Source organism: Hibiscus syriacus, unplaced genomic scaffold (assembly GCF_006381635.1).
Source record: "Hibiscus syriacus cultivar Baekdansim isolate YM2019G1 unplaced genomic scaffold, ASM638163v2 tig00002338_pilon, whole genome shotgun sequence".
In the NCBI taxonomy this organism is placed as follows: Eukaryota; Viridiplantae; Streptophyta; class Magnoliopsida; order Malvales; family Malvaceae; genus Hibiscus; species Hibiscus syriacus.
In genome coordinates, this window is record NW_024061926.1 from 1,827,341 (window position 1) to 1,852,895 (window position 25,555).

The 25,555-nt window shown below is 35.4% G+C and overlaps 1 protein-coding gene across 1 annotated transcript; it reads left to right on the top strand.

Moving 5' to 3' along the window:
• The first annotated feature begins 4,594 nt into the window (after positions 1–4,594).
• Positions 4,595–21,864, top strand: LOC120145392 (DNA annealing helicase and endonuclease ZRANB3). Its single transcript, XM_039159240.1, has 26 exons — positions 4,595–4,614; positions 4,800–4,969; positions 5,940–6,387; positions 6,642–7,001; positions 7,507–7,639; positions 8,977–9,152; positions 9,367–9,440; positions 9,601–9,636; positions 9,713–9,797; positions 10,191–10,250; positions 11,282–11,465; positions 12,999–13,195; positions 13,723–13,824; positions 14,380–14,490; positions 17,471–17,536; positions 17,625–17,723; positions 18,359–18,589; positions 18,818–18,967; positions 19,062–19,148; positions 19,863–20,174; positions 20,267–20,454; positions 20,526–20,628; positions 20,721–20,866; positions 21,096–21,175; positions 21,295–21,470; positions 21,635–21,864. Exons 3-26 carry the CDS (start codon positions 6,040–6,042, stop codon positions 21,743–21,745), a joined length of 3,615 nt encoding a protein of 1,204 aa, XP_039015171.1. The 5' UTR covers positions 4,595–4,614; positions 4,800–4,969; positions 5,940–6,039; the 3' UTR covers positions 21,746–21,864.
• The last annotated feature ends 3,691 nt before the right edge of the window (positions 21,865–25,555 follow it).

Below are 25,555 nucleotides of genomic sequence, written 5' to 3' on the forward strand. Positions count from 1 at the left end.
AAATAAAGTAAAAATAAAATAATTTTTTATATTTTATTTAAAAATATAATATTATTTATTTTTATTAATTTTAAAAAAATAAAAAATGACGACTGGAGTCTGATCATCTATAGATCCTAACACAAACCTTTTCTAGATTGAACCTAACATGTTACCTTAGTGTAATTTAAAAAAAATAAATTCATTCATTTTAATCTCTTTTATTAAAAAATTCTCTCTCATCTATTGTGCGACACTAGACGGTGTACCATGGTGTATGCTTTTCGCTGACGACATTGTCCTAGTTGCTGAAATAAAATCTGAGTTGAATAGTAGACTGGCTACCTGGAAGACTGCTTTGGAAGAAAAATGTCTAATGATCAATATTGAAAAGACAGAGTATTTATGTTCAAACTTCAGTGGGGACCAAAACGATGAAGATGTAGAAGTATGCATAGAAGGACACGTTCTCCCCTCAAAGGATTGTTTCAAGTACCTAGGGTCTATGATACATAAAGATGGGGGTGTAGATGATGACGTTACACACCGTATAAAGGCGGGATGGCTAAAGTGGAGGGCCGCTACTGGAGTTTTGTGTGACAAGAAGGTGCCTCTAAAACTTAAGGGAAAATTTTATAGAATGGCAATAAGAACAGCGTTGTTGTATGGATCAGAATGTTGGGCAACCAAGAAGGATCATGTAAGGATGATAGAGGCCGCAGAAATGAGAATTCTTCGATGGACATGCGGTAGGACTCTGTGGGATATGACAACAAACTCTGCTATTAGGATGTCCTTGGGGGTGGTGCCTGTTTCCGAAAAATTGAGGGAGGGAAGACTACGATGGTTTGGGCTTGTCCTTAGGCGACTACCTTCGGATACGGTCAGGAGGGTAGAGTCGATTACAGTCGACGGTGCCAGAAGGAGAGGACGACCAAGACGAAAGTGGGAAGACTGCTTGAGATCTGATTTGATGGATTTAGCCCTTACCGAGGACATGACCTCTGATAGGAAAGTATGGAGACTTAAGACTAGGGTAGTCGAGTAGTGTGGGTCACATCTCTAGGGTGTATCATCTCTGTCTTCTTTTAATGCCTTTGTAGTAATTTCCATGACTTTAGGAGTAAGGTTTTGTCTAATACAGGTTTTGGAACTACAAACTCAAATAATGCAGATTTGTTATGGAAAAATATGGCAAATTCCATCAGAGAGGTGGGCAAAAACACCCTGGGGTTGTCGACAGGGAAGGCCAAGGAACATAAAGAATCGTGGTGGTGGAACGACGAAGTCCAAACTAAGGTGAAGACAAAGCAAACTTGCTTCAAGGAGTTTCTACAATGCAATGACGATGAAGAAAGGTCGAGAGATAAACAAAGATACAAGGAGGCAAAGCGGGAAGCCAAGAAAACGGTGGCTAAAGCAAAGGATAAGGCATACGAGGAAATGTACAAGAGATTAGACACCAAGGAAGGACAAAACGGCATCTTCAGGCTTGCAAAATCTAGGGAGAATAGAAAAAGGATCTAGGTAGCATTAGATTTATTAAGGACAACAATGGTGTTCTTATAGCGAAGATCATGATTTAAGAGGGTTTGGGGTAATTACTTCTTTGATTTATTAATGACGGTGCCTCTCCCTGTAGAGAAAGTACCGTTGATGGGTCATCCGACCATCATACATCGGCCAATGACTGCCCTACAAGTAGGATTGGGTTTGAGGAAGTCAAAATGGCTCTTAGAAAGATGGGAAGGGACAAAGCTGCCGGTCCTGATCAAATTCCTATCACTGTGTGGTTGGACCTAGGAGAAGAGGGAGTTAAGTGGTTGACCAACATCTTTAATATTATTTTAGAGACTGCCAAGATGCCAGAGGAGTGGAGAGAGTCCACGGTGATACCAATCTATAAGAATAAAGGAGATCCCCAACGTTGTGGTAACTACAGAGGTATTAAACTACTCAGCCATACCATGAAGCTATGGGAAAGGGTGATAGAGGCTAGGTTGAGACAAGTTACTAGGGTTTCGGAAAACCAATTTGGCTTTATGCCAGGCAGGTCTACCACGGAGGTGATTCATCTACTTCGACGACTTATGGAGAAATATAGGGAAAAGTCTAGAGATCTTCACATGGCGTTCATTGACCTTGAAAAGGCTTATGATAGCGTTCCCCGCGATACGATCTGGAAGACTTTGGAAACGAGACGGATCCCAACTATTTATATCCGGACGATTCGTGATATGTATTGTAGATCTACTACATACGTCAGGACTACAGTTGGCGACACCGAGGCATTCCCGGTGGAAATCGGACTCCACCAGGGGTCGGCTCTTAGCCCTTACATCTTCGCCTTGATTATGGACGACATCTTTTGTGCGACACCAGACGGTGTACCATGGTGTATGCTTTTCGCTGACGACATTGTCCTAGTGGCTGAAACAAAATCTGAGTTGAATAGTAGACTGGCTAACTGGAAGACTGCTTTAGAAGAAAAAGGTCTAAGGATCAATATTGATAAGGCAGAGTATTTATGTTCAAACTTCAGTAGGGACCAAAACGAAGACGATGTAGAAGTATGCATAGAAGGACACGTTCTCCCCTCAAAGGATTGTTTCAAGTACCTAGGGTCTATGATACATAAAGATGGGGGTGTAGATGATGACGTTACACACCGTATAAAGGCGGGATGGCTAAAGTGGAGGGCCGCTACTGGAGTTTTGTGTGACAAGAAGGTGCCTCTAAAACTTAAGGGAAAATTTTATAGAATGACAATAAGACCAGCACTATTGTATGGATCTGAATGTTGGGCAACCAAGAAGGATCATGTAAGGAGGATAGAGGCCTCAGAAATGAGAATGCTTCGGTGGACATGCGGTAGGACTCTGTGGGATATGACAACAAACTCTGCTATTAGGATGTCCTTGGGAGTGGTGCCTGTTTCCGAGAAATTGAGGGAAGGAAGACTACGGTGGTTTGGGCATGTCCTTAGGCGACTACCATCTGATGTGGTCAGGAGGGTAGAGTCGATTTCAGTCGACGGTGCCAGAAGGAGAGGACGACCAAGACGGAAGTGGGAAGACTGCTTGAGATCTGATATGATGGATTTAGCCCTTACCGAGGACATGACCTCTGATAGGAAAGTATGGAGACTTAAGACTAGGATAGTCGAGTAGTGTGGGTCACATCTCTAGGGTGTATCATCTCTGTCTTCTTTTAATGCCTTTGTAGTAATTTACATAACTTCTACTTTTTATCCGTTTCTGTTATTGATATTTATGATGGCTTAGAACTGGCCTTGCTATCGTTTGACTTCTGTGTATCTTTTTCTCCACTTTTAAATTTAGTCGGTTCTTATGTTTCTGTCTATATACAAAGATTACTGCCCATTACAGACGCGCATATGATATTAATGATATTAATGATTGCATATGAATACTGTACAACTATGTATTTATGTATTTATTTATACATGCATTGCATTTTATCTATATTTTTAATTTTCTGACTGCCGGAGGTCTTCCACGGAGGCTACTCTCAACCTGGCGTTGGGGGCAGCCTACTACCCTACCTCCCCCTTACCCCATTGCATATGGGAATTGGGTTTTGTTGTTGTTGTGTTGTTTGTCCATGACTTCTACTTTTTATACGTTTCTGTTATTGGTATTTATGAAGGCTTAGAACTGGGCTTGCTATCGTTGACTTCTGTGTAACATTCTCTTCACTTTTAAATTTAGTCGGGTCTTACGTTTCTGTCTATATGCAGAGATTTTTTCACAGAGATTTATTTGCAGGGATTACTGCCCATTACAAACGCGCATATGATATTAATGACTGCATATGAATACTGTTCAACTATGTATTTACGTATTTATTTATACATGCATTGCATTTATCTATATTTTAATTTTCTGACTGCCGGAGGTCTTCCACGGAAGCTACTCTCAACCTGGCGTTGGGGGCAACCTACTACCCTACCTCCCCCTTACCCCATTGCATATGGGAATTGGGTTTTGTTGTTGTTGTTGTTGTTGTCTCTCATCTTTTTTTCATTTTCAATTATTAAATTTTTTATTTACTCACATATATTAATATTAATACACACATTGAAAATTTTCATTTTTTAATTTAAATAACACAAATTCATATTAAAGTGAATATTTTTAACACAAAAAATTAGCAAAAATCTTATAATAATTCTTGAGTTATATACTTGTTAAATGTTTTGTAAAACATTTATAAAATAATTTATTATTAAAAATCGTTACGAAAGTTTGAAAATTATCTTAAAATTTAAAACAGTATTAAAAGAACAATTTTATTTATTTAAGATCTAGTAAAATGCTTTATTTGAAAGTTTTAATATATATATAATTTATTTTTTAATTTAAACTACACCATAAGCATATAATTAATAAAAAATACAAAGAAAATATAAAATTCATTTAAATAAAATAGTAATAATACCAAATTGCAAAATATAAACTTCTTTCCTAAAATAATAATAATACCAACATTAAACTATACCACAATAATTTTAGGTTAAATATAAATTTATTTACAAAAATACCACTCCCTATCTATATGTTATTTAGGGCTTTTTTTTTTCAAACTTATTCATTTGTTGTTGCCGCTCACCTGGTATGTCGCGTTCTCTTCTCTTTTTTCCCCTTTTCACCTTTTGTTCTTCATATCTAGTCCTATTTTTTTTCTTTCATTTCTTTTGTTCTTCATTATCCTCCCTCTTTTGAGACCATGACAATTTATTTTATGGGTTTTTCATGTGTTTTCAAATTTTCACATATAATTTTTTTATTCGTTTCTAGGATAACAATCTACACTACGGAAAACTGCAATGATGTTAGGACTAATGATATGCGGCAGCAAGACGTCTTTGAAACGCTGATCGGGAAGCAATAACAGATCTTGCTGGTAACACAAGTTGTGAAGATGATTTTTAAAATCGATGATGACATTTATACATCAGACTACTGAGGTATAATTTTGAAACCGTTTCACCCAGAAGGGTTACCTTGATTTCGATTGTTTCGTTTTGTTTGGTTAACTATGGAATAATTTTTGTTCACTCGAGAGAAACATGTTTTACTTGTTTTGGAACTGCCAAGCCCTTGGTTGATGAACTCATCCTATTTACAATGGTTGCTTATTTCTTTTATTTAGTCATTACTTTCAATAATCAATGTATCAATTTTCATATTCCCTCTTATTCTTCCACCTGGAATCATGATTTTAGGACTCAAAGGTAAAAATCTAAAATCAACGGGGTCCTTTTAGTACTTCCTATACTTTTGTGTATTTCTTGTCTTTAATGTGGTACGTAGAATATCATTGCAATCGCAAATTTGGTACCAACTTCTCGAACAGTTCATTAGATTAAGTGCAATTGAATTTAATAATTTTGGATATGATTTTAGTTCATAATATGGGAAAAAATTAAAACATGGTACTAAAAATTATATTAATAACAAGAGTATATAGCTTGTACAATTGTTGATTATTTGATCTAATTAAAAGTTGTTTTAATTCGTTTAACTTGGTGAAATATTTTAAAGAAATTAAAATGAGATTCTCAAAAAATTGTTTAGGGAAATTTGTATTTTTTATTTTAATTGTCAATTATTTTTAGATATTGACTAGTGAAATTGTGGCGAAAATGTCTTGTAATGTGGGAAATTGAGGCTAAAGTTATTACGTGATGAATGTCCAAATTGTTAATAGTTATTAATGATTGTTTGGAGCGGGTGATAATTGTTGGTCTTTAATTCTAGTTACACATATTTAGGTTTTTTTTTGGGTTAAAATAAAAATAATAATAAATGTCAGACACATTATAAAAAAAACCATGGAGACTCTCAATGGTATGGAGCTTGGAATTGGAGTTGAAGTACTGTTATATTTTTTGATCTAACATTTTTTAATTGTTGTATGATTATTTGTGGCTGTAGGCAATGGCAACCGGGAGGCTGTGGTGACAGTGGTTGAGATATGTTGGTTGATTTTTGATTTTTTACAAGAAAGGGATCAAAATGTAGTGATTGTAAAAATATGGAGAAAAGTAAGCTCACAGAAGATCAAAGAAAGCAAGCCGAAGCAAACCGGTTAGCTGCGATCGCTAAGAGAAAAGCGCTAACTGAGTCATCTACTGCCAACATTCACCATAAAGAAAACCTATTTCATTATTGGAGGCTCGCCAAGTGCCCTAAACTTGCACATGAAAATGCCCGTATCCCAAAACGATCTCAAGTTTCGAGTACCGAATTGTCTAAACAGTTCCAGGCCAGGCTTGAAATTCACTCCCCTGACTCCTTCTCGATTGCCCCAGAGATTCTGCGCTGGTGTCTCTACCCAGGAGATGAAGTTTGTTTGCAAAGATTGCAGGATGTTTTATCTGATGTGAGTTGGCTTTTTTTGGTTTCTAGTTTTGGGTTCTTTGAATTTTCCTATTTCGCCTCTTTAGATTCATATGGGTCAAGATTTAAATTTATTTGTTTATTTCTTACTACCAATTAATTTTAAAGTTCTATTTCTCTCTCGTTTTCTTGAAATTGTTTAATTTTGAAGAATCAATAAAGCTCTAGATTCTTTGTATTGTTTATTGTCGGGCATTTGACATTCTGTTGGATATTGTTGTGTCGTTTATTTTATAGGTTATGCCGTCACATGAAACCCAAGACAGTGGAGGTATAAATGCATATGTTTATAAGCTCAGGGATTACGGTTCTGTTTTGTCATGTTTAAGGAAAGCAAAGGAGATTGAAATCAAGGAGATACCTCATCTAACTCTCAGAGTTGTTGAAACATTTTCACATTGCTTTATTACTGGACGATGGAAACCAGTTAGACCGGAACATTTATCCGAGGAGGACGTAAATGCATTGATCAGAAAGCTCCCAGGAACACTGTTAAATGCACTTCTCCCTTTTCAACTTGAAGGTATCAAATTTGGCTTGCGACGAGGTGGTCGGTGTCTAATTGCAGATGAAATGGGGCTTGGGAAAACACTCCAGGTAATTGTATAAGTATGATGTTCTGTGTGCTTTTAATGGCTTGACGTGAATTATGATTGTGGCTTCATGGCTGCCCTCTATGCCTGAATCTTTTCCAGCTTCTGTATGGTACAATGATCTATGCTTCCCTTTGGGTGTATTATTTTGTAAAATCTACAAATGATAAAAAAGGCAGGTGTTTATCCATTTGCATGGATGAAAATGAACAACCTCCCCCCCCCAAAACAAAAAAAATAGTAATAATTATAATAAAACTGTACTGACTTGGTTCCCTAACAAAGAAAGTGTTGTACTTATATTGTGTGGTATATGCTATCAATACATTTGCCAACCAACATGCAATATTTTCCCTTAAGTGCAATGGGCAATATATGTAAATTTTTAAGAAAGTATAATTCCTGATACTGTATAAACTTGGGAGATTGTTTCACCCCTCAGGTTTTGTTTTTTGTTTTCAGATGGCATTAAAATTAAGTTTAGTTTTATGTTTCTGACTTGTGTTCAGGCTATTGCTATTGCTGGTTGTTTCATGAATGAAGGTTCTATTCTCGTTGTTTGCCCTGCTGTTTTGCGTTATTCATGGGCAGAAGAATTAGAGCGATGGCTACCCTTTTGTTTACCCTCTGATATACATCTTGGTAATATTTGGCGTACATTCCATCTTTTTTTCTAATTTACTTTCTTGGGGTTAGGAGTGGAGGAATTTGGGTGTTTGTTAGGAATGCAAATAATTGAAGATATACTAAAGTAAACTTTGATTTGTTTGTATTCTTTCCCAAAGAGTGTTTTGAGAGCATATGTTTCATTGTCAATCATTTATAGTTTATATAGTTAATATCCTTAAAAGAGATAACTCTAGGCAATTTTAATAGTTCAGTAAGATTTGGGGTTGAATTCAATTTCCATAACAAAAAGAATGTGTAATCCTCATTGACCCTTTTCTTATATTATGTAAGTTAGGTAGGGTCAGCATTCAAAAAAATAAAACTTTTTTCATTATAATTTGATCACAAAAGCTTGATGTAGCACTGCCCTTGAGCTTAGGTAGGTTCTCCAACATTCAGCCCTAACAACTAGATGTATATCATTGACATTAGGTTCCTTGAAGTCTCTGACAGGACAATGTCATCTAAAAAAGATGAAAACCGTATAAATACTCAAGTGAAGCCCATTTCCGGAACCTTTAAAAGTAGTTACGTTCAATTTATATTTTAGCGTAGCATTCTGAAGTGTGAACAGTGCCACTTAAATAACATTTTTGAAAATTTGATATACAAATTTCACATCAGTGCCGTGTCAATATCATCCCACAGATCAATGCGTCTTCTATAACCTATTGCTTGATTGCTATCATACTGTTGTGTGAAGTTATCAGTTAAGGAAAATGACCTAAAATACCTATAAATTATAAGGGAAGTATACATAGAATTCTTATTGTTAGAGAATAATGAGAAGTTTGCAACTAGTTAATATTTTTTTCCCATTTTATTTTGTAAAGCGACTAACATGTGAAAGTGGTTGCAGCATGCTAAAGGAGAACTGAAAACCTAAAAAAATCTGTAAGAAAGTGTAAGTTAATGGAGGAAAACCATGTGGAGAGAGAGGAAGGAAAAGGCCAAAATGATATGGTTGATAACCATGTAAAAGGACTTCAATACAAACTAAGCCTATATTGGACATGATAATAAGTTTAGCATGGTGATGCATATATGAGCCATATAGCTGTCCTCAAACAATGGAAAAAGACTTGTTTTGATAGTTGAAAAAGAGTAGATGTAAAATTAATCTCTTTTACTTAAATAATCTCAGGTATTATGTTAGAGTTTTGCCGATGCAAAATACTGATATTTATGTTGACAAGTAATTGAAGCATATTTCTTTGTTTTTTTTCCTTTTTCACATCTAGAAATTTTGAATCTCTGTGGTGGTTGGACTAATGTTTTTATTTTTATCACTATTATCTGTTGAACTTCAGTTTTTGGTCATCGGGATAATCCTGCATACTTAAGCAAATGTCCTAGAGTTGTGGTTATTTCTTTTACAATGCTTCAGCACTTGAGGAAGACCATGTTTGAACATGAATGGGCTTTATTAATTGTTGATGAATCCCACCATCTACGGTGTTCACGAAAAGCATCAGAATCCGGAGAGGTAAATGTGTCCCTTGCTTTAATCAAAGTTTATATGTTCGACTTGTTATTCAATTGTTTGGACTAAAACCTGATAATTCTATTGGATTAGATCAGATAATAACTCTCTAGAGAGCGGGAGATGCACATGACTTGTAACATTATGAGTTATATCATTTGTTTATTTTAGTGTTCAATATCATGTACTAAATAGTGGCACATGTCCTTTATAACAGATACAAACAGTTCTCGATTTGGCAGAGAAGGTCAGGCGTATAGTTCTCTTATCAGGAACACCTTCTTTATCAAGGTTGAAGCAAAATAGCACCATCATCATCCGTTTCATACTAAGTTTATCATGGACATAATATGTATCTAATCATTTTTAGTTGTAATTCTACCTTTGACATCTTTCTTATCTTATTGTTGCTTTTATTAGCACATTCTAATATCCTACTTCTCCAATATAGGCCATACGACATTTTTCATCAAATAAATATTTTGTGGTAAGCTTTCTTTACACTTAAGCATCTTGCGTTTTTCTAGGTTTGTTAGAAATTTGTTTACCATGCTTCTGTATAGGCCTGGTTTGTTGGGAGAGACCAAGTACAAGTTTGCAGAAACTTACTGTGATCTCAATTTTGCTCAGACCATTCAAGGTTTTAAGGTAACATTTGAACATTTTTTTTCTGTCAAAATTTGAGCAGTCTTTCAAGAAACACAATTTAGTTTCGTCCAATTTTTTTTCTATGATTGAGATTAAGTTACTGGTGCTTAATAAATTTCCCTAAAAAAGCAAATTGCTTTTGGTGATGCAGTTTTTTACGTTTTTCTGCAATTTTTTTTCTTAATAAGCTAGTTCTGCAATTCTTTTTCTTAAAAAGTTTTTATTTGTAGCATAAGTATAGCCCTAGTGGCTGTAGTTTGTTTTGGTTGTCTGATTTGTTAGCTATATAAGACAAGGATTGTGGTGCTAAGTTCTATTTATTCATCAACATCTAATTTTTGGGCCTGATTGTTAGCACGAAAGTCTAATACATTTGATGGAGTTGTCTTGCAGGATTTCTCAAAGGGTGTTCGCTTGGAAGAGTTGAATGTGTTACTTAGCCAAACAGTCATGGTGTGTCCTTGGTTCTCATGCACATAACATTTCGCTTGATTACTATCAAATTTTTTGAGGCAAAAAGCAACGTCAGTATACCTCTTTTTAAGCATATACCATTTTAGGCCGTCATTGTATCAAGCAAGAATTCAGATCCTAATGCAAACTATTTTGACTGCTCACCAGAGAAGGTTCTCCCACGTAGGGGTTGGTTTTGTGGATGTAATTTCACTATTGTGCTCTATTTAAGCTATTAGTTGGTCAGTCCACTCATTTTATAAGAATAAATTTCTTTTGGTGTATCAAGCATTCAACCTGTTAGGATTCAGTTGTAGTTATGGTTGACGAAAATGTTAATCTCGCATCCTACATTCTAATCATTCAAATTTGAATATGGATTTCCATTCTGCTATGTAGTTCAAGAGAATCTTTATGTGAATGTTCTTATTTGGAAGTTTTATTCAGTTTCAAATTGCCATTTTTATTTGCTAAGTCTTTTTATTAAAAGAATACTATGCAGGCCATTCTTTTACTACTATGTCTGTCATTGTTTTGGATGAAGGAACACCAAAACACCAAGGTGCAAGTGTGCTTTAAATATGGGCATTAGAACAAATTTGGCTTATACCATTTTCTAGATTTTTTTTTGATAAGAAGAGGAGGCCTCGTTAAAAACCCCCTTCATGATTAAAGGAACGCCTGCTGGAATTCCTTAATCAGCGGAAGGAGGAAAAGTGTGCCTCAAATATTATTGATGGCTTATACCATCATTCCAAATTTAGAATTTTGGTTTCATCCTACACTATAATTCACTTGTATTACATTCCTAATTCACGATTATTATAATGTAGTCATGCATGATATGATGTTTGGACGGTAACCGTTGCTTTTAATAGTAAATCACATCGAAGTATAAATATTTGTGGTGTTTGAATTAACTGTTGCTTTAAATAGTAATCCAAATCGAAGTATAAATATGTGGTGTTTGTACTTCTTACGCTTATTTTACTTTAGTTACTCATGTGGCGATAGATGCTGGCCAATTGCAGATAAGACGCTTGAAGGAGCATGTGCTGGTCCAGTTACCTCCCAAACGTCGCCAGCTTATAAGGTTGCATTTGAAGAGATCAGATATAGCTTCAGCCAAGGCAACTGTCAGTTTTTCCAATGCTGATGCTTTTAAAAATAATGCTTCCAAAGATATTGCTACAGAAAACCTGGGTGGAAACCGTGGTATGGACCTTTTTATATGTGTTGTATGTGAGAATATTCAATGTTGTAAGGCAATCCTACATGTTAGTTTTCTCTCCCTCTATGCCTACTTTTGATAGTGTCAAACTCCAGAAACATTGATGTCATTTTTTTTGATTAGTTGCTGGATATGCCAAAACAAAGCTTATATCAAGCAGCAGAGGATTCGGCAGTATTTTGCACCATTTAAGCCACTTATACGGATTCTCTCCTCTATGCCTACTTTTGATAGTGTCAAACTCCAGAAACATTGATGTCATTTTTTTTGATTAGTTGCTGGATATGCCAAAACAAAGCTTATATCAAGCAGCAGAGGATTCGGCAGTATTTTGCACCATTTAAGCCACTTATACGGATTCCTTATTATTCATTTTCTGCTTTAACAAATACATGTTGCTTGGATAAATGATGAAATTTTTATCTACATGACCGTTTTGCATATTTTGTTGCATATGCCTGTGGAATATACTGAATATGTCATGTTGACGGCATACGATTATTTATTGTAAGCCTATACTGTATAAGCTGCAGTCCCTAAGGTGCATTACATATATTATGTTTACTAGAATTGAGGCACTTTCTCATGTGTTATAAGAATTAGAAATTGGATTTTGTTTCACATAGAGCATCATCATCTAAACCTAGAACGAGCATGTTCCCTTTCTTTTTCTTGTAGAATTTTGTCAATACATGAAGAATTCCTTTTTCTTCTTTTCTTTTGTCTTCTTAATGTTGGTCACAATAGAGAGAGTCAGATGTTGAGTGATTTTTTCTTCCTGTCCTTTTCAAACTGTGGGGTTTTACTTTCAGTAAAGATGCTTTCTAGTCCTTTTCGATTTAGGATGAAATCTTCTATTTCTATTTTTCTCACCGTATTTTGAAGATATTCTTATTTTAATGCAACCAAAGCTGTTTAGTGTGGTTTCACGTAAGACTGTGTACTCTTAATTTAATTCATTCTTGAAAATCATGTTATGCTTATGAGTAGAGTCTATTTAACTAATCTTACATTTTCTTGTGCTTAGATTGCAAATTCAATTACAATTTTAGGTTGTTTATTAACTAGTCTTGTCATGTATACTGCATAGGAGTTAGGAAATAGCCAATAAACACATATGTTAGTTCAATTTTTGTTAGCTTTTGATCATGGAGGTTATTTAGATGTTTGAAAAAGAGGTGTAGAAATTTACCTCAACTTTTGTAATATTTTTAAAGTCTTTGGTTTTCTAGTGATTTTCTCTATCTTTTTATTTTCTGCATCATTATATTTATAAAGACACAATTACCTATAACTGATATATATTTTATAGAATGTATGCTTAGAAATCTTTGATTAATTGAACGGTTATGAGAAAACTTACATGAATAGGAAGTGAATATAATTAATTTCTTGTTTGGTTTCATATGCTGGTGTTGCAAGTTTTTTTTCTTGTGCTAGATGTCATAAGTATTTCATAGTGATAGCAATATAGAAGTATAGTTTCTTAGTTATATGTTGCCCTCTGTTGCTTCCAGATGCCATTAACAATTGCAATGCCGGTGAACTTTCTTATCAAGAGCTCGGTGTTGCAAAGCTTCGTGGATTTCGTGAATGGTTTTCTATTCACCAACTTACTTCAAATCCAGATGGATCGGAAGAATTTGATTTAAACTCCTGTTCTCAAAAAATGATAATTTTTGCCCATCATCATAAAGTTCTTGATGGAATACAGGTAAGTATAAGAAGCCCTTCGTTCACTGGACTAACATCTAAGGGGATATTGGAGATGCATCCTTAATTGTGCAAAGATTACTATCAGGATTGATAAAGACAAAAAAGGGGAAAGATCTGATTATATCTTTAAATGCTTTGAACTTGTGCACGATAGATTATTTTTGTCTCATTGATGATGATGCTACGGCATCAATATTACTAAAATTAAGAACAATTAGGTTGTCAACATGAATCTATGTACTTATTACTTAATCACTTTCTATTTTAGAATAAAAAGGGAATTGCAATCTTTTGTCAAGATTAATTTCTGCTAGTTTTGATGGAGATATAAGTCACATCTTCTTACACATAAAAGATTTTTATTTCAATGTTTATTTATTCTGTAGCCATCTGAATACTATTGTGTTCGTAGGTTATATTCATGATGACACCTTACTAACTTTAAAATAAGGTTTATAAGCCTTTGTCTTTTTTTTTCCTTTTCTCGACTATTCATGAGAAATATCATTGTTTTGAATTGTCCAGGATTTCATATGTGAGAAAGGAATTAGTTTTGTCCGTATTGATGGAACCACACTACCAAAAGATCGACAATCAGCTGTACATTCATTCCAATCACTGAATGAGGTTTGTGTAACATTTTTCCTTTTGTTGATATTCCTTTTGTTTGTTTATGAAATTTCTTCGATTGTCTTTATTGACCATATTGTCGTTTGAGGTTTGCATAATTGTAAATTCTTATCTAGCTTAAACACACATTCAAAAGATTAAACTGCATGACTCATGTAATGTGAAAATTGGATCTCCCAAAGTGGTTATATTGCTATGAGATTTTTCTGTCTGATGTTATGTCTTCCTTTTCTTTGATAGTCTCTGTTAATTTAGGGTTTTTATGCATGCATTTTGAAATAGTGGAAAAACTAGTTTAATTTAGAATTCAATTTTCTAACTGAAAGATGATCACTTCACTCCAGTGATCATTTTGTCCACGCAACTATTTTGTGTTCTGCACTTCCCTGGATACTTAAAAATCTGCAAAAACCTGAACTGAAACAAATCTTTTCATGCATGTCATATATTATTTTCTAGTGTGGCAGACGTTACTTAAGAGGCCATTTTCTTACTTGCAGCCAAGCTTCTTTTACCTGTATTGTACTGACAATATCTAGCCTCATTCATCAGGTAAAAATTGCAATAATTGGAATAACTGCTGGGGGTGTTGGACTTGATTTTTCATCAGCAAAACATGTTGTGTTCCTGGAGTTGCCTCAGTCACCATCGTTGATGCTACAGGTTTATGCATATCAGAATTTGCTAGTTTTTCTGAATAATAGCCACTACTCAATATAGTCGCATCAAAGAATGGAATGCAATGAATTTTTTGTGTAGAATGGTGTAAAATGTATAAATATTTAGGGGTCGAGTTTCTAAGTTCAAACCTAACAATCTATCTTCACAAGGTTACTGCACTTGCACTGCTTTTTTAGTGCTGCTAGGAGTTTCAGATTTCTGTGGCCCTGTTTTGAGTTACCAACTGACTTGTTCTTTTGTTTTTCGTTTAAACCATTGTTTTTTCTTTTCTAATCTATTTTTTTATTTTTTATTGACTGCAAAGGGAATTTTTTTCTTTTTTCAAATTGGTGAAGGCCTATGGGATCCAGTATTTAAGAACCTTAGTTCCAAACTTGCCGGGTGGAAAGCTTCTTGTCTCTCGTTAGCTGGCAGGACAGTCTTATTGAAGTCGGTGTTAACATCCTTACCAATTTTTTTCTTATCACTTTTTAAAATGCCTTGCAAAATTGGTATGAAGTTAAATTCTTTAATGGCCAGATTTTTATGGGGGGGGAGTAATGAGGAAAAGAGGAGGATACACTGGGTGAATTGGAATACAGTTTGCAAGCCTTTGAATTCAGTTGGTCTTGGTGTTCTTGACTTGAATATTTCTAATCGGGCTCTATTGGGAAAATGAGTGTGGAAGTTTGCCAATGAAAAGAATTCTTTATGGAAAAGCGTGTTATGTAGCAAGCACAAGGTTAGTTGCAATACCATGTCTATTAGGAAGGTTTTTTCTCCCAAATCTTCCTGGATTTTGAGAGGCATTGCTAATAATTTCTTGAAGAATGATTCAGAGGGTGATTGCTTAAGATCATATTCAAAGTTGAAAGTGGGTAATGGAAAGTCTATTTCATTTTGGACAGATGCATGGGTAGATGAGCTTCCTTTAAAAAATCTTTTTCCTAGAATATACGTGCTATCACCAAATAAATGGGGCAAGGTTGCTGAATTTAGCAGCTTTGAATTGAACGGTTGAGTGTGGAATATTCAAACAAGAAGTAATCTGTGTGATTGGGAATTGGATCAGTGGATGGATTTGATGACAAAACTGAAGGATTTTAAACTGTCAGATTCAGTAGAAGACTTTCTATCTTGGTCTGCAAGTGGTGATGGATAGTTTTCGGTAAAATCTTGCAGAAATGCATTCAGGAGGGAGTCTGGGGGCTCTGATTTGTGGTTAAAAGGGGTGTGGTTGGGATTGTCACCACCTCGTGTCGAAGCTTTCCTATGGCAGCTAGCTCATCAGAAAGTGGCAGTAAGAACATAATTGGTGAACAGAGGAATGCAGCTAGGTGATGATATCCTTTGTCCTTTTTGTAAGAAACACGAGGAATTAGTGCAACACTTGTTTATTTCATGTTATGTAGTATGGAAATTGTGGAACAAAACAACAAGCTTTTGGGATCTAGTCCTAGTCTTTCCAAAGGACCCTCCTTCATTGCTCAGCTGTTGGGGTGAGTTGAGGGTGAAATCGTTGATTTGAAAATTTATTCCGGGAGTCGTATTTTGGTCTATTTGGAAAGTTAGGAATGCAATGGTGTTCGAAGGATCTACTCTTGACAGACAGTCTCTGTTTTTCATTATTAGATTCAGGTTATCTAAATGGTTTCTAGCCAAGTACCCTAAATGTCCTATTTAGGAGGATGTGCTGATAGGCGACCCGTCTCTTGCAGATGGTATTCAAGTTCATAAATTAAAGGATTGTCAGGTGACTCGCTATATCCCACCCCCTGTAGACTTTTTGAAGATGAATGTTGATGGAGCTGTAAGACTAGATGACTCGGATGGAGGTATTTTAAAAGATTGGAAAGGCAACACTCTCCTGAATTTTTCAGAAAATGTTGGCCAAGGTCCCCCCCAGTTGCTGAGTTAAAGGCTATAAAGAGAGGCATTGAAATATTTTTGTCTTCTTGTTGGGTTTCTATTGGAAGGTTGATTGTCGAGAGTGATTGTAAGTCTACAGTTGAATGGATTCAGTTCTCGGCTTTGGCTCCTGTTTTTTTATTGCCTTTAGTTAAAGAGATTTCTTCACTCATCTCTGATAGGGTGCATTCAGTTAGGTTGATTCCTAGGGCTTGTAATGGGGAGGCAGACAATTTAGCAAAGAAGGGGATTGGTTGATAGTATGGTCTCATCAGTGGTTTTTCCTGTTTCTATTAGTGGGTTTATGTTGTTCGTAGAGTTCTTAAGCTTTATGTTATCCAGTATGGAGTTGTTAAATCTTATGTAATTTCTTATGATTAATAAAATGTTTAAGGCACTCTTTTCCTCATTCCGCTAATTAAGGAGCTTCCATTCAAAGCTCCATTAATCAAGAAGGGGGTCTTTAACGAAGCCTGCAATTCCTATAAAAAAAAAATTGGTGAAGGCAGATTACAAATAAAATTGAAGTAAATATTTTAAAGAGAAGTCATCCGGTAAGCACTGTTTGCTAGATTTTATGGCACGATAATTGATGCTACTAAAAGAGCTGAAAAGTGATGATTCGCATAAAATTTTGTGCTAGATTAAAGTGTCAGTTGAAGCACAAAAGTAGTTAATCATTTCTGCATTTTTCTTAATGCATATGTCCAATGAGATTTGTTGGAGAGAAAGATAGACAAGCAAAGAGATCTGGATTCTAGATGATTATCCTCTTGAATGCTTTGATTAAAGTCTCCATTCCTGAAATTACATTTTCAATTCTGGTAATTGAAAAAGAAAGCTTAAAAAAAAAATTAAGGTTGTGGAATTGGAGTTTTTTTAACTTTATTTCTGTGAACCCTGTCTCAGAAAGGAGGGAGGGGGGAATAGAGAGCTCTTACTATCTTTTACTAGTTTTATCTTGTTTAATCCCAAATTTGCTTAAGTACCTATCTTCTCCATAGCTTTATAAACATATACTTTTGGTTGCTCAAACTTGAAGTCTTACTTCCCCTTCCATCCTTGTCTCTTACAGGCTGAGGATAGAGCTCACAGGCGGGGGCAGACAGGTGCGGTCAACATTTACATCTTCTGTGCAAAGGTGTGTGTGCATATATTATAGCAGAAGTTTTCTTCAAATTTGTCTGCTGTTAATTTTTTATGTGATTTATAGTTTTCTCATACTACAGGATACTTTGGACGAGTCACATTGGCGAAATCTAAACAAGAGTCTTCACCGTGTTTCATCCACAACAAATGGAAAATATGATGCGATGAGAGAGATAGAAGTATGTACTCTTTCTCTGCTCCTTCCACTACTCAATAAAAGTGGCAACTTACTATTTATGGACCACTCTTTTTATTAAAAAAATATTTTTACTATATATTTGTTTGTGGGATGTATAGTGCAGAGTTTAGATTCTTTCTTAAAATGAGAAGTATGGAAAAGATGCAGGTGTAATTGGCATTGTTTGGTTGCACCGTTTTTAAGTTTTTTTTTTTTTACCAATTCGTAGATATCCAACACATTTCAGACTATGGTAAGGAGATATCAGGATTATATGATTTCTTTTGACTGCTCATGCCTGTGAAGCACATGGTGGCTACTGATATTTGTTGTGTGCAATAAGTTGCATCAGAGTGCTTTAGCCTTACACAGTCAAACTCCTATTAAATATTATACTGCAGATGGTTATTTATCAGTGTTTTTGCAGTCTTTGACAGAGTTGAATTTGTTTTGATAACTTCACCTGACTGGCATGTTGCATAGAATTATTTTCATTTTCCCCATTCCGATCATGATATACGTGTGCATGTGCATATTTGGTAAGATGCATTACTTATTGGTTGTTTGTTTAGCTGGCGTCATATGGTTTCATAATTCTTTTCTAAAAGATCAAACTTTATTCTTCTGGTTTGGTAGGTTGAAGGCATTTCCTATCTGGTAACCCCTGATGGAAATTGTAAGAAAAAGATTTTGATGAAGGATCCGCCTAGAAAATTTTCACTGGACTTAAAGCAGCTGCAAGACCCTGAATGTTCCCAGGATTTACGGCCTTCAGAAGCCTTTTCGGATGTCACTGCTGAAATGAATGACAGATCTGAGTCTGACACAAGGAATCAAACTGGTGATATCTACAATCATAATGATGATGTAAAACTTCAACATTATTAGAATAAAAAGTTATTTTTCTTTTATATTTTACTAGAAGGAATTTCACTGGAATGGTTAACTTGCATACTTGAGCTTCCTCTGACCAAGCACATAAACCAAAATCTTAGTCCCCCACCCCCGATCAAGCGAATTATTCCCCCTCCCTGTTTACTTTTGAGCATTTTTCCACTTTATTACAAGCTAATGATGCTTTCGTTGTTAATATAGGGTGGTGTGGTTCTTGATCTACAAATAAATCAAAATCTTAGCTCCATGGAAGACGAAAAAGAATTGCATTCTTTTGTGGATGAAATTGGAATTTGTGGCATATCCCCTTTTAAAACGGATAACAGAAGTAAATATCATGATATGCCAAAGGTATCTAATTGAAAATTTCTCTCAATATAGCAAAATGATTCCGTCCTTTAGATTTTGACTTAAAATAACTAATTCAAATTTGATGTTAATGCAGGGACACAAAATTACAACAGATGATGGTTCACAGGTTCAGCCATCAGACTCTGAATGTTTTATTCAAGTTGGTTGTCTGCGGTTTGAGGTAAACAAACTAGTACCTAATTGTAGATCTTGGTTTATTTTGCATTAAGCAAAACTTTCTAGTTGTTTGCTCACCCTGGGCAATCGATAACAATTTTCTCCATTTCAAATTGTTCTCTTTGAGTAGTCTTTGTTTGTGGTAGACATGTAAACAGATATTAACATGGTGACTTGTTTCTTAATTTCACTGATTTTATGGTAGTTCAAAATTATTTGATAGAATTCTTTCAGAATTTATGCTATAAAATTTATGGCATTTCCAGAGAACAAAGAATAATTATAGTCGTCCCATTCAATATGTCAAACAAGGAAGCAATCCAAGCTAGATTTGCAAATTAGTTGCCAAAATCTGTCCCAAAATCAATTATAATGATAGCAAGTAGTTGGCTACTTATTATAGCAGTCTACATAGTATATCAAAGGACAGTCAAATCGTCTGGAGTTATGCATTTTTATTGAAATTCTCTTAGATTTATGCAACTTCCTATTAGTGCTTCACCCACATACATCCTTAATTCTCTAGGAGAAATCGTCTCTTTCTAGAGATAAAAAAAAATCACTTGAAAATTTCCCCCTTCTCTCAAATAGATGTCTGAATCTAGGTCTCAACAATGATGGTATTGTTAGCGATCAACAGTTTAAATGACAATGCAATCATATACAAATCTGGTGGGTTTCTTGTCTGCAACAGTGATATTGTACTTTTAATGTGTAGGTAAGCCAATATACTGGAAGAATCCACTTGTATTCTTGCATCCCAGGGAAAGATTTGAGACCAGTGCCGCTGTTCGAGAATTTCCGACAAGAGGAAATCGAGTTAGAAAATGCTCTTGCGAGCGATAATAAAGACACAGTTTGCAAATATTTCAAGGTCAATCCAGCCTATAGGCATGCTCTTTTAGCCTTCATTGATGAATGGAATAAACTGAGACCCATTGAACAAAGAAAATTACGTGGAAAGCCTTTGCAACTCCCTTTGTCTGTTGAATTATGCTACTTGAAGGAAAGCATTAACCATAACAGTGGGGTATGTCTAAATTAACATGTATTCTGCTCTGGGATATCTTCTTTATTACATAAATGAATGACTTAAGGCGTTGCTTTATATTTCTATTGCAGGGACTGCTGAAAGGTCGGAGCAAGCGGCGTACTACACCTTTTTGTGAGTTAAATGTTTCTTTACCTCCCAATGCTGTCTGGAAACAGGTCCATCTGCGGCGTAGTTGCAATAAAAAGGAGAAAGAGTACACTCAGGGTTGGACCCTGACTGATGAACCACTTTGCAAACTCTGCCAAAAACAATGCGAGTAAGAACTAATTACTCTTCTCTTGTTGTACCATTCGTCTCATATATCACTTGCTTTCTTTATGTCTTCAGGGGGATAAATGCCAAGATTCCTCAATATTTTGAGGACCTTTTTTGCAATATTGGCTGCTACGAAGAATACCGCCTAAGAACTAGCAACAGATTCCTCCGTGAGGTTTGGTCACAATGTTTACTAGACCATTTTATCTATCTTTCGAATTTTCCCCTTTTAAGTGCATGCTTTATGCGATAACTCAAAATTTCCAGGAACTTTTTCAACTTGAGCATGGTATCTGCACAAATTGCCAATTAGACTGCCATAAACTTGTGAAGAACTTAAAACCTTTATCGTTAGAGAGACGACAGGAGTATGTAAACAGAGTTGCACCAAAGATTGCAAGTCAGAAGATCTTGTATGTCAATCAGGATAAGTTACCGATGCTAGTTTCCTAATTACTGCAGAATACTTTGTTGTAGAAAATTATGCAGTGACAGTTTGAGGTTTCATGTAAAGAAATCTCCAAGACATATCAAGTATTGAATAACTATGTGGGAAAATGTCCGCATAAGTTGAGTCATTCACTGTTACTTTCCAGATCACAGTATTTTCTGTGAACCAATTTCCTAATATACCTTTTGCAGGGTTGAGAAGCTTGTTAGTGATCCTTCGGAGGGCAATGCATGGCATGCGGACCACATTGTCCCTGTTTATAGAGGGGGAGGTATATTATTGTTCATGAACATGCTTTTTCTAGGGCTTTCTTCTTCTTAACTACTTGTTTTACTGCTATTCTGTTAAATTGAGCTTGATTTTGGTTTTATGCTGTATCCGAAATTTCAGGTGAATGCAGGCTAGAGAATATGAGGACTCTTTGTGTGGCTTGTCATGCTGTTGTTACTGCAGAACAATGTGCTGAACGACGGTCAATGCGAACCAAAGCAAAGAAAAAACTTAAAGCCATCATGGCTGACCTTAAAAATGCTCAGAATAAAGAAAACAATGCTTCTTGTGGAAAGGTATTCGGGCAAGGGTTAAAATTACACTGTTTTTGTAGATGCTGTTCATTTCTATGTTATAACATGTTCCAGCCTGAAAAAAAAAGTTTGTAAGATGATGGTTATGGTAAAAACTGAAATATCGTATTTTAGGCGTTATGCATTTACAATTTGGTTCATTTCAGGATAACGGACCCTTTGAGATAATCGAGGAGATACCCGAGGATGAACTTCTAGTCAATGTCCCTGGGAGTGCCTATTCTGCTGGAACAAACAGCAGCCTTCAAAATGAGTAGTTTGAAAAAACACTCCCTGATATCCTATTAGGTCTTGCAGTGTGGATTGGCTTGAAAAAACAACAGCCTTTCACTTGTGCTTATGAAATTAAAAAAAAATTAAATTTTTGATCACTTAATGTATCATTTTATTAAGTTTTGGTCAATAATATGTTGAATACCGTTAAGTTGATAATGTGACACGCTTATAAAAAAAGGTTAATTTTTCTTTCAATTCTTGATTTTTAAATATAATACAACTATAGGGCTTTTTGTAAATTTAAAGTAGTTTAATGATAAATTTTTAGTTTACATATTTTTTGAATATGCTTTTCTTCGACCTGAACTTTTCCACCATCCCGTTCATAGGTTGTTCATCTTTACCGTTGGTAATTAATCCGACTCTCAAGTCCTCTTCTAGTTTTAATCAAGAACAATCAAAGAAAATAAACTAATCTGAAGATGCTTGGTTTATGTAATCATGTGTCTTTAGGCTCGTTGATTTCTCGATCACTCAAATATCAAAGTATAAAAAATAAGAAAAACAAGTGCAGATTGCGGCACTGGTAGCAGCTAGAGATGAACATTTGTCGGATTTCAATCCGATCCGGATCGGTTTTTATCCGATCCGGTTTTTTCTCATAGAAAAAAACCGGTTTATAAAATAATCAGTTCGGTTTTTAACCGGTTTGGAGGGCCGGATATCCTAACCGGTGTAACCGGTTTCGGTTTTAAAAAAACCGGTTTTTTAAAAAAACCGGTTATAAAAAAATCGATTTTAATATTCCAGATTGCTCATAGGGAATCGATTCCCCCCCAAGGGGTACCGATTCCTCACTGAATGGTTTGGCTTCGAGATTTCCAGAATGCTCGGAGGGAACCGATTTCCCCATAGGGGGTACCGATTCCCCCCTATTCAACGGTCGAAATATTTGAATTTTACACTTAGGGAACCGATTCCCTATGAGAGGAAATCGATTCTCTATGAGAGGGTACCGATTCCCCCACGCTCCAAGCATTTTTATTAAATGTTTTCACACTTAAACGGCTATATTATCTTCATTAATTATTACTAATGTTCAGAAGTGATTCAAGGTGTATTTAAGCAAGCTTAGAAGCCATTGATCAAAGACAAGAAACATCAAGCAACTAGAATCAAGAGAGAATCAAAGAGAAAGCATCAAACCTCAAGTTCGATAAATTCAAATACTTAATTGAAATACTTAATTAACTCAACATAATTGAAATACTTAAATACTTCCAAGTTTGATAAATTCAAATACTTAAAAACTTCCAAGTTCGATAAATTCAAATACTTAAAAACTTCAAGTTCGATAATTGAAACAAAGTTTACGATAATTGAAATAAAGTTATAAAATAAACTACATTGCCATCTCTTCTTCATCATCTTCGCCTTCTTCGTTTGGAGGGGATATTCCAAGTTCGACTTCATCAATGTAAGTTTGCTTCCAAATCGGTATCAATTGCATCTTCTAGGGTGTGATATGTTGCTTACGAGCCGCTCCATCCAAATAATCCTTTAAACAAATGCATACTTCCACCGACTCGGACTTAGTCTTGATCTCCGTTGCGATATAACCCTGCCACTAACAGAAAAAGCGGATTCCGAAGCTACCGTAGAAGCTTGGACGGTTAGTAAATCACGGGCCATGGCGGCTAGAATCGGAAATTGTGCTTCCTTTTCTTTCCACCAAGCCAAAATATCCAAACTTTCAAACTCTTCAAATGTCATTTTTGATAGAAAATCGCATGACATGTAATTTCCCAACTCGCTACTTGGGGTGGTAGTACGTGATCGTTTGGATTGAGAATTTACAAGAGTGTTAAAAAGATTCAAATTTATGTTACTTGGACGTCTACTAGATGATTCCGCATTCATTCTCATTTGATCGTGTATTACACTACTTGATCCGTATTTAGTTAAATAAATTGCAAACATGTCTCGAAAACATTTGTTAAAATAATTTATTTGGTTTTGGACAAAGTTGGGTTCATCATCGGTTAGATTAAAAGCAAACGCAATTTGTTCAATTAGTGTTTCAACCCCACCAACATTTAACGTTGGGTTTAAAGCGGCGGCACAAGTAAAAATGGGGGGATTCTCCTTAAAATATTTTAAAAGTTTTTCCTTCATTGCAAAGCCAATTTCTTGAAAAACTTCGGTTTCAAATTCAAAGTCATTTAGTCGGGTAGCCAACAAAAATATTTGATTAAGAACCAACGGCTAGTAGGGTAATAAACACCGGATAAAAAAGTTGTTGCATTTTTAAAAACCTCAAGCAAATCGGTTATTTTGGCTATAGTTTCCCAACTCGAATCTGGATAAATGTTTGGGACATGACCCCTCTCGAAAAGCCGATCGTGAAATGTTTGCAATGTTTCCCTTTGCCTTAAGGCAGTATGCATCATCATCCAAGTTGAGTTCCAACGAGTTGGACAATCCAAATTAGGACCCAAGTTTTTATTAACGGACTTACAAAATCGTTTATAATCATTTAGTCTTTTGTTGTTGTTACAAAGAACCGATTTTATCATTGTTTTAAATTCTAATCTAATCGGCTCAATAACCTCCAAACCGGCTTGCACGGATAAATTAATTATGTGTGCAACGCAACGGGTATGAAAAAACGCACCGTCTAAAATCGGTGAAAGTAATATTTTCAATCTTGGAACCGCTTTTGTATTATTCGATGCATTATCAAAGGATATAGAAAAAAACTTTATTTTCTAATTTATAAAGACAAATTACCCTTTTTAAAAGTGTAAATAAATTAGCACCGGTATGCGGCTCACCGAATAATTCAAACGCGATTGTTCTTTTCATCATTTGCCAATTATCTTGATCTAACCAATGTGACGTAACGGCTAAAAAAGAATTTCCGGTATTATGAGGGGAACTCCAAACGTCACATGTAAACGACACACCATAACGGTGTTCTTGGAATCCTAAAATCATTTTTTCCCTCGCCGTACGCCACATTTTTATAGCATCTCTTCTAAGGGTAGTACGACTTACTTGAGTATAACGTGGTTGCATTAGTTGTTGAATTGTTATCGTGAAATCTTCATCATCAAAGAGGTCGAACGGCAATGCTTTTGTAATCACGAACTTTGTAAACGCTTCTCGTAATTTTTCGTTGTCGTAAACAAAAACACCACCTTGCGGTGTAAGATTCGATTGACTAGGATCTGATCTTGAGCGAAGTGCCTTGCATGATTTTGTCAAATGGTTCTTCAACGTTGTGTTTCCTTCCGATGCAAGAAACTTTAGACAAAGTTTACAACGCGCCCTCCTCGAGCCATTTGACATCTCACATAAATCGTAGTGATCCCAAATGTCTTTGTTTCGAGTGTGTTCGATCACTCTCACGACTTCAAGGTTTCCCCCGACGGAAGATTCAGCCGTGTTACTCATGATGAACAAAAAATTACAAAAGTAAGATTTGAGAGATGTTTAAGTGTTGTGTAATAAGATTTGAGAAATTTGTAATCAACCAAATACATCCCCAACCTATTTATACATGTTTAGGGTGGTAAAATGGTAATTTTTTAAAGAAAAAAACGGTCAAAAACGGTCACAAAACCCTCCCAACGGCTATATTAACGGTTAGTTTTTTAAACCCAGACCGGTTTTTTTTTCCGGATAAAAACCGGTTTTTTATCCGGTAAAAAAACCGGTCTAGGTTTTTTTCTCCAAATCGGTTAAAATAACAGGTTTAAAAAAAATCCGATCCGGTAAAAAAAAAATCGGTTTTTCCCAAATCCGGTTTCGGATATTTTTTTCGTAAAATCGGATATTCGGATTTTTTG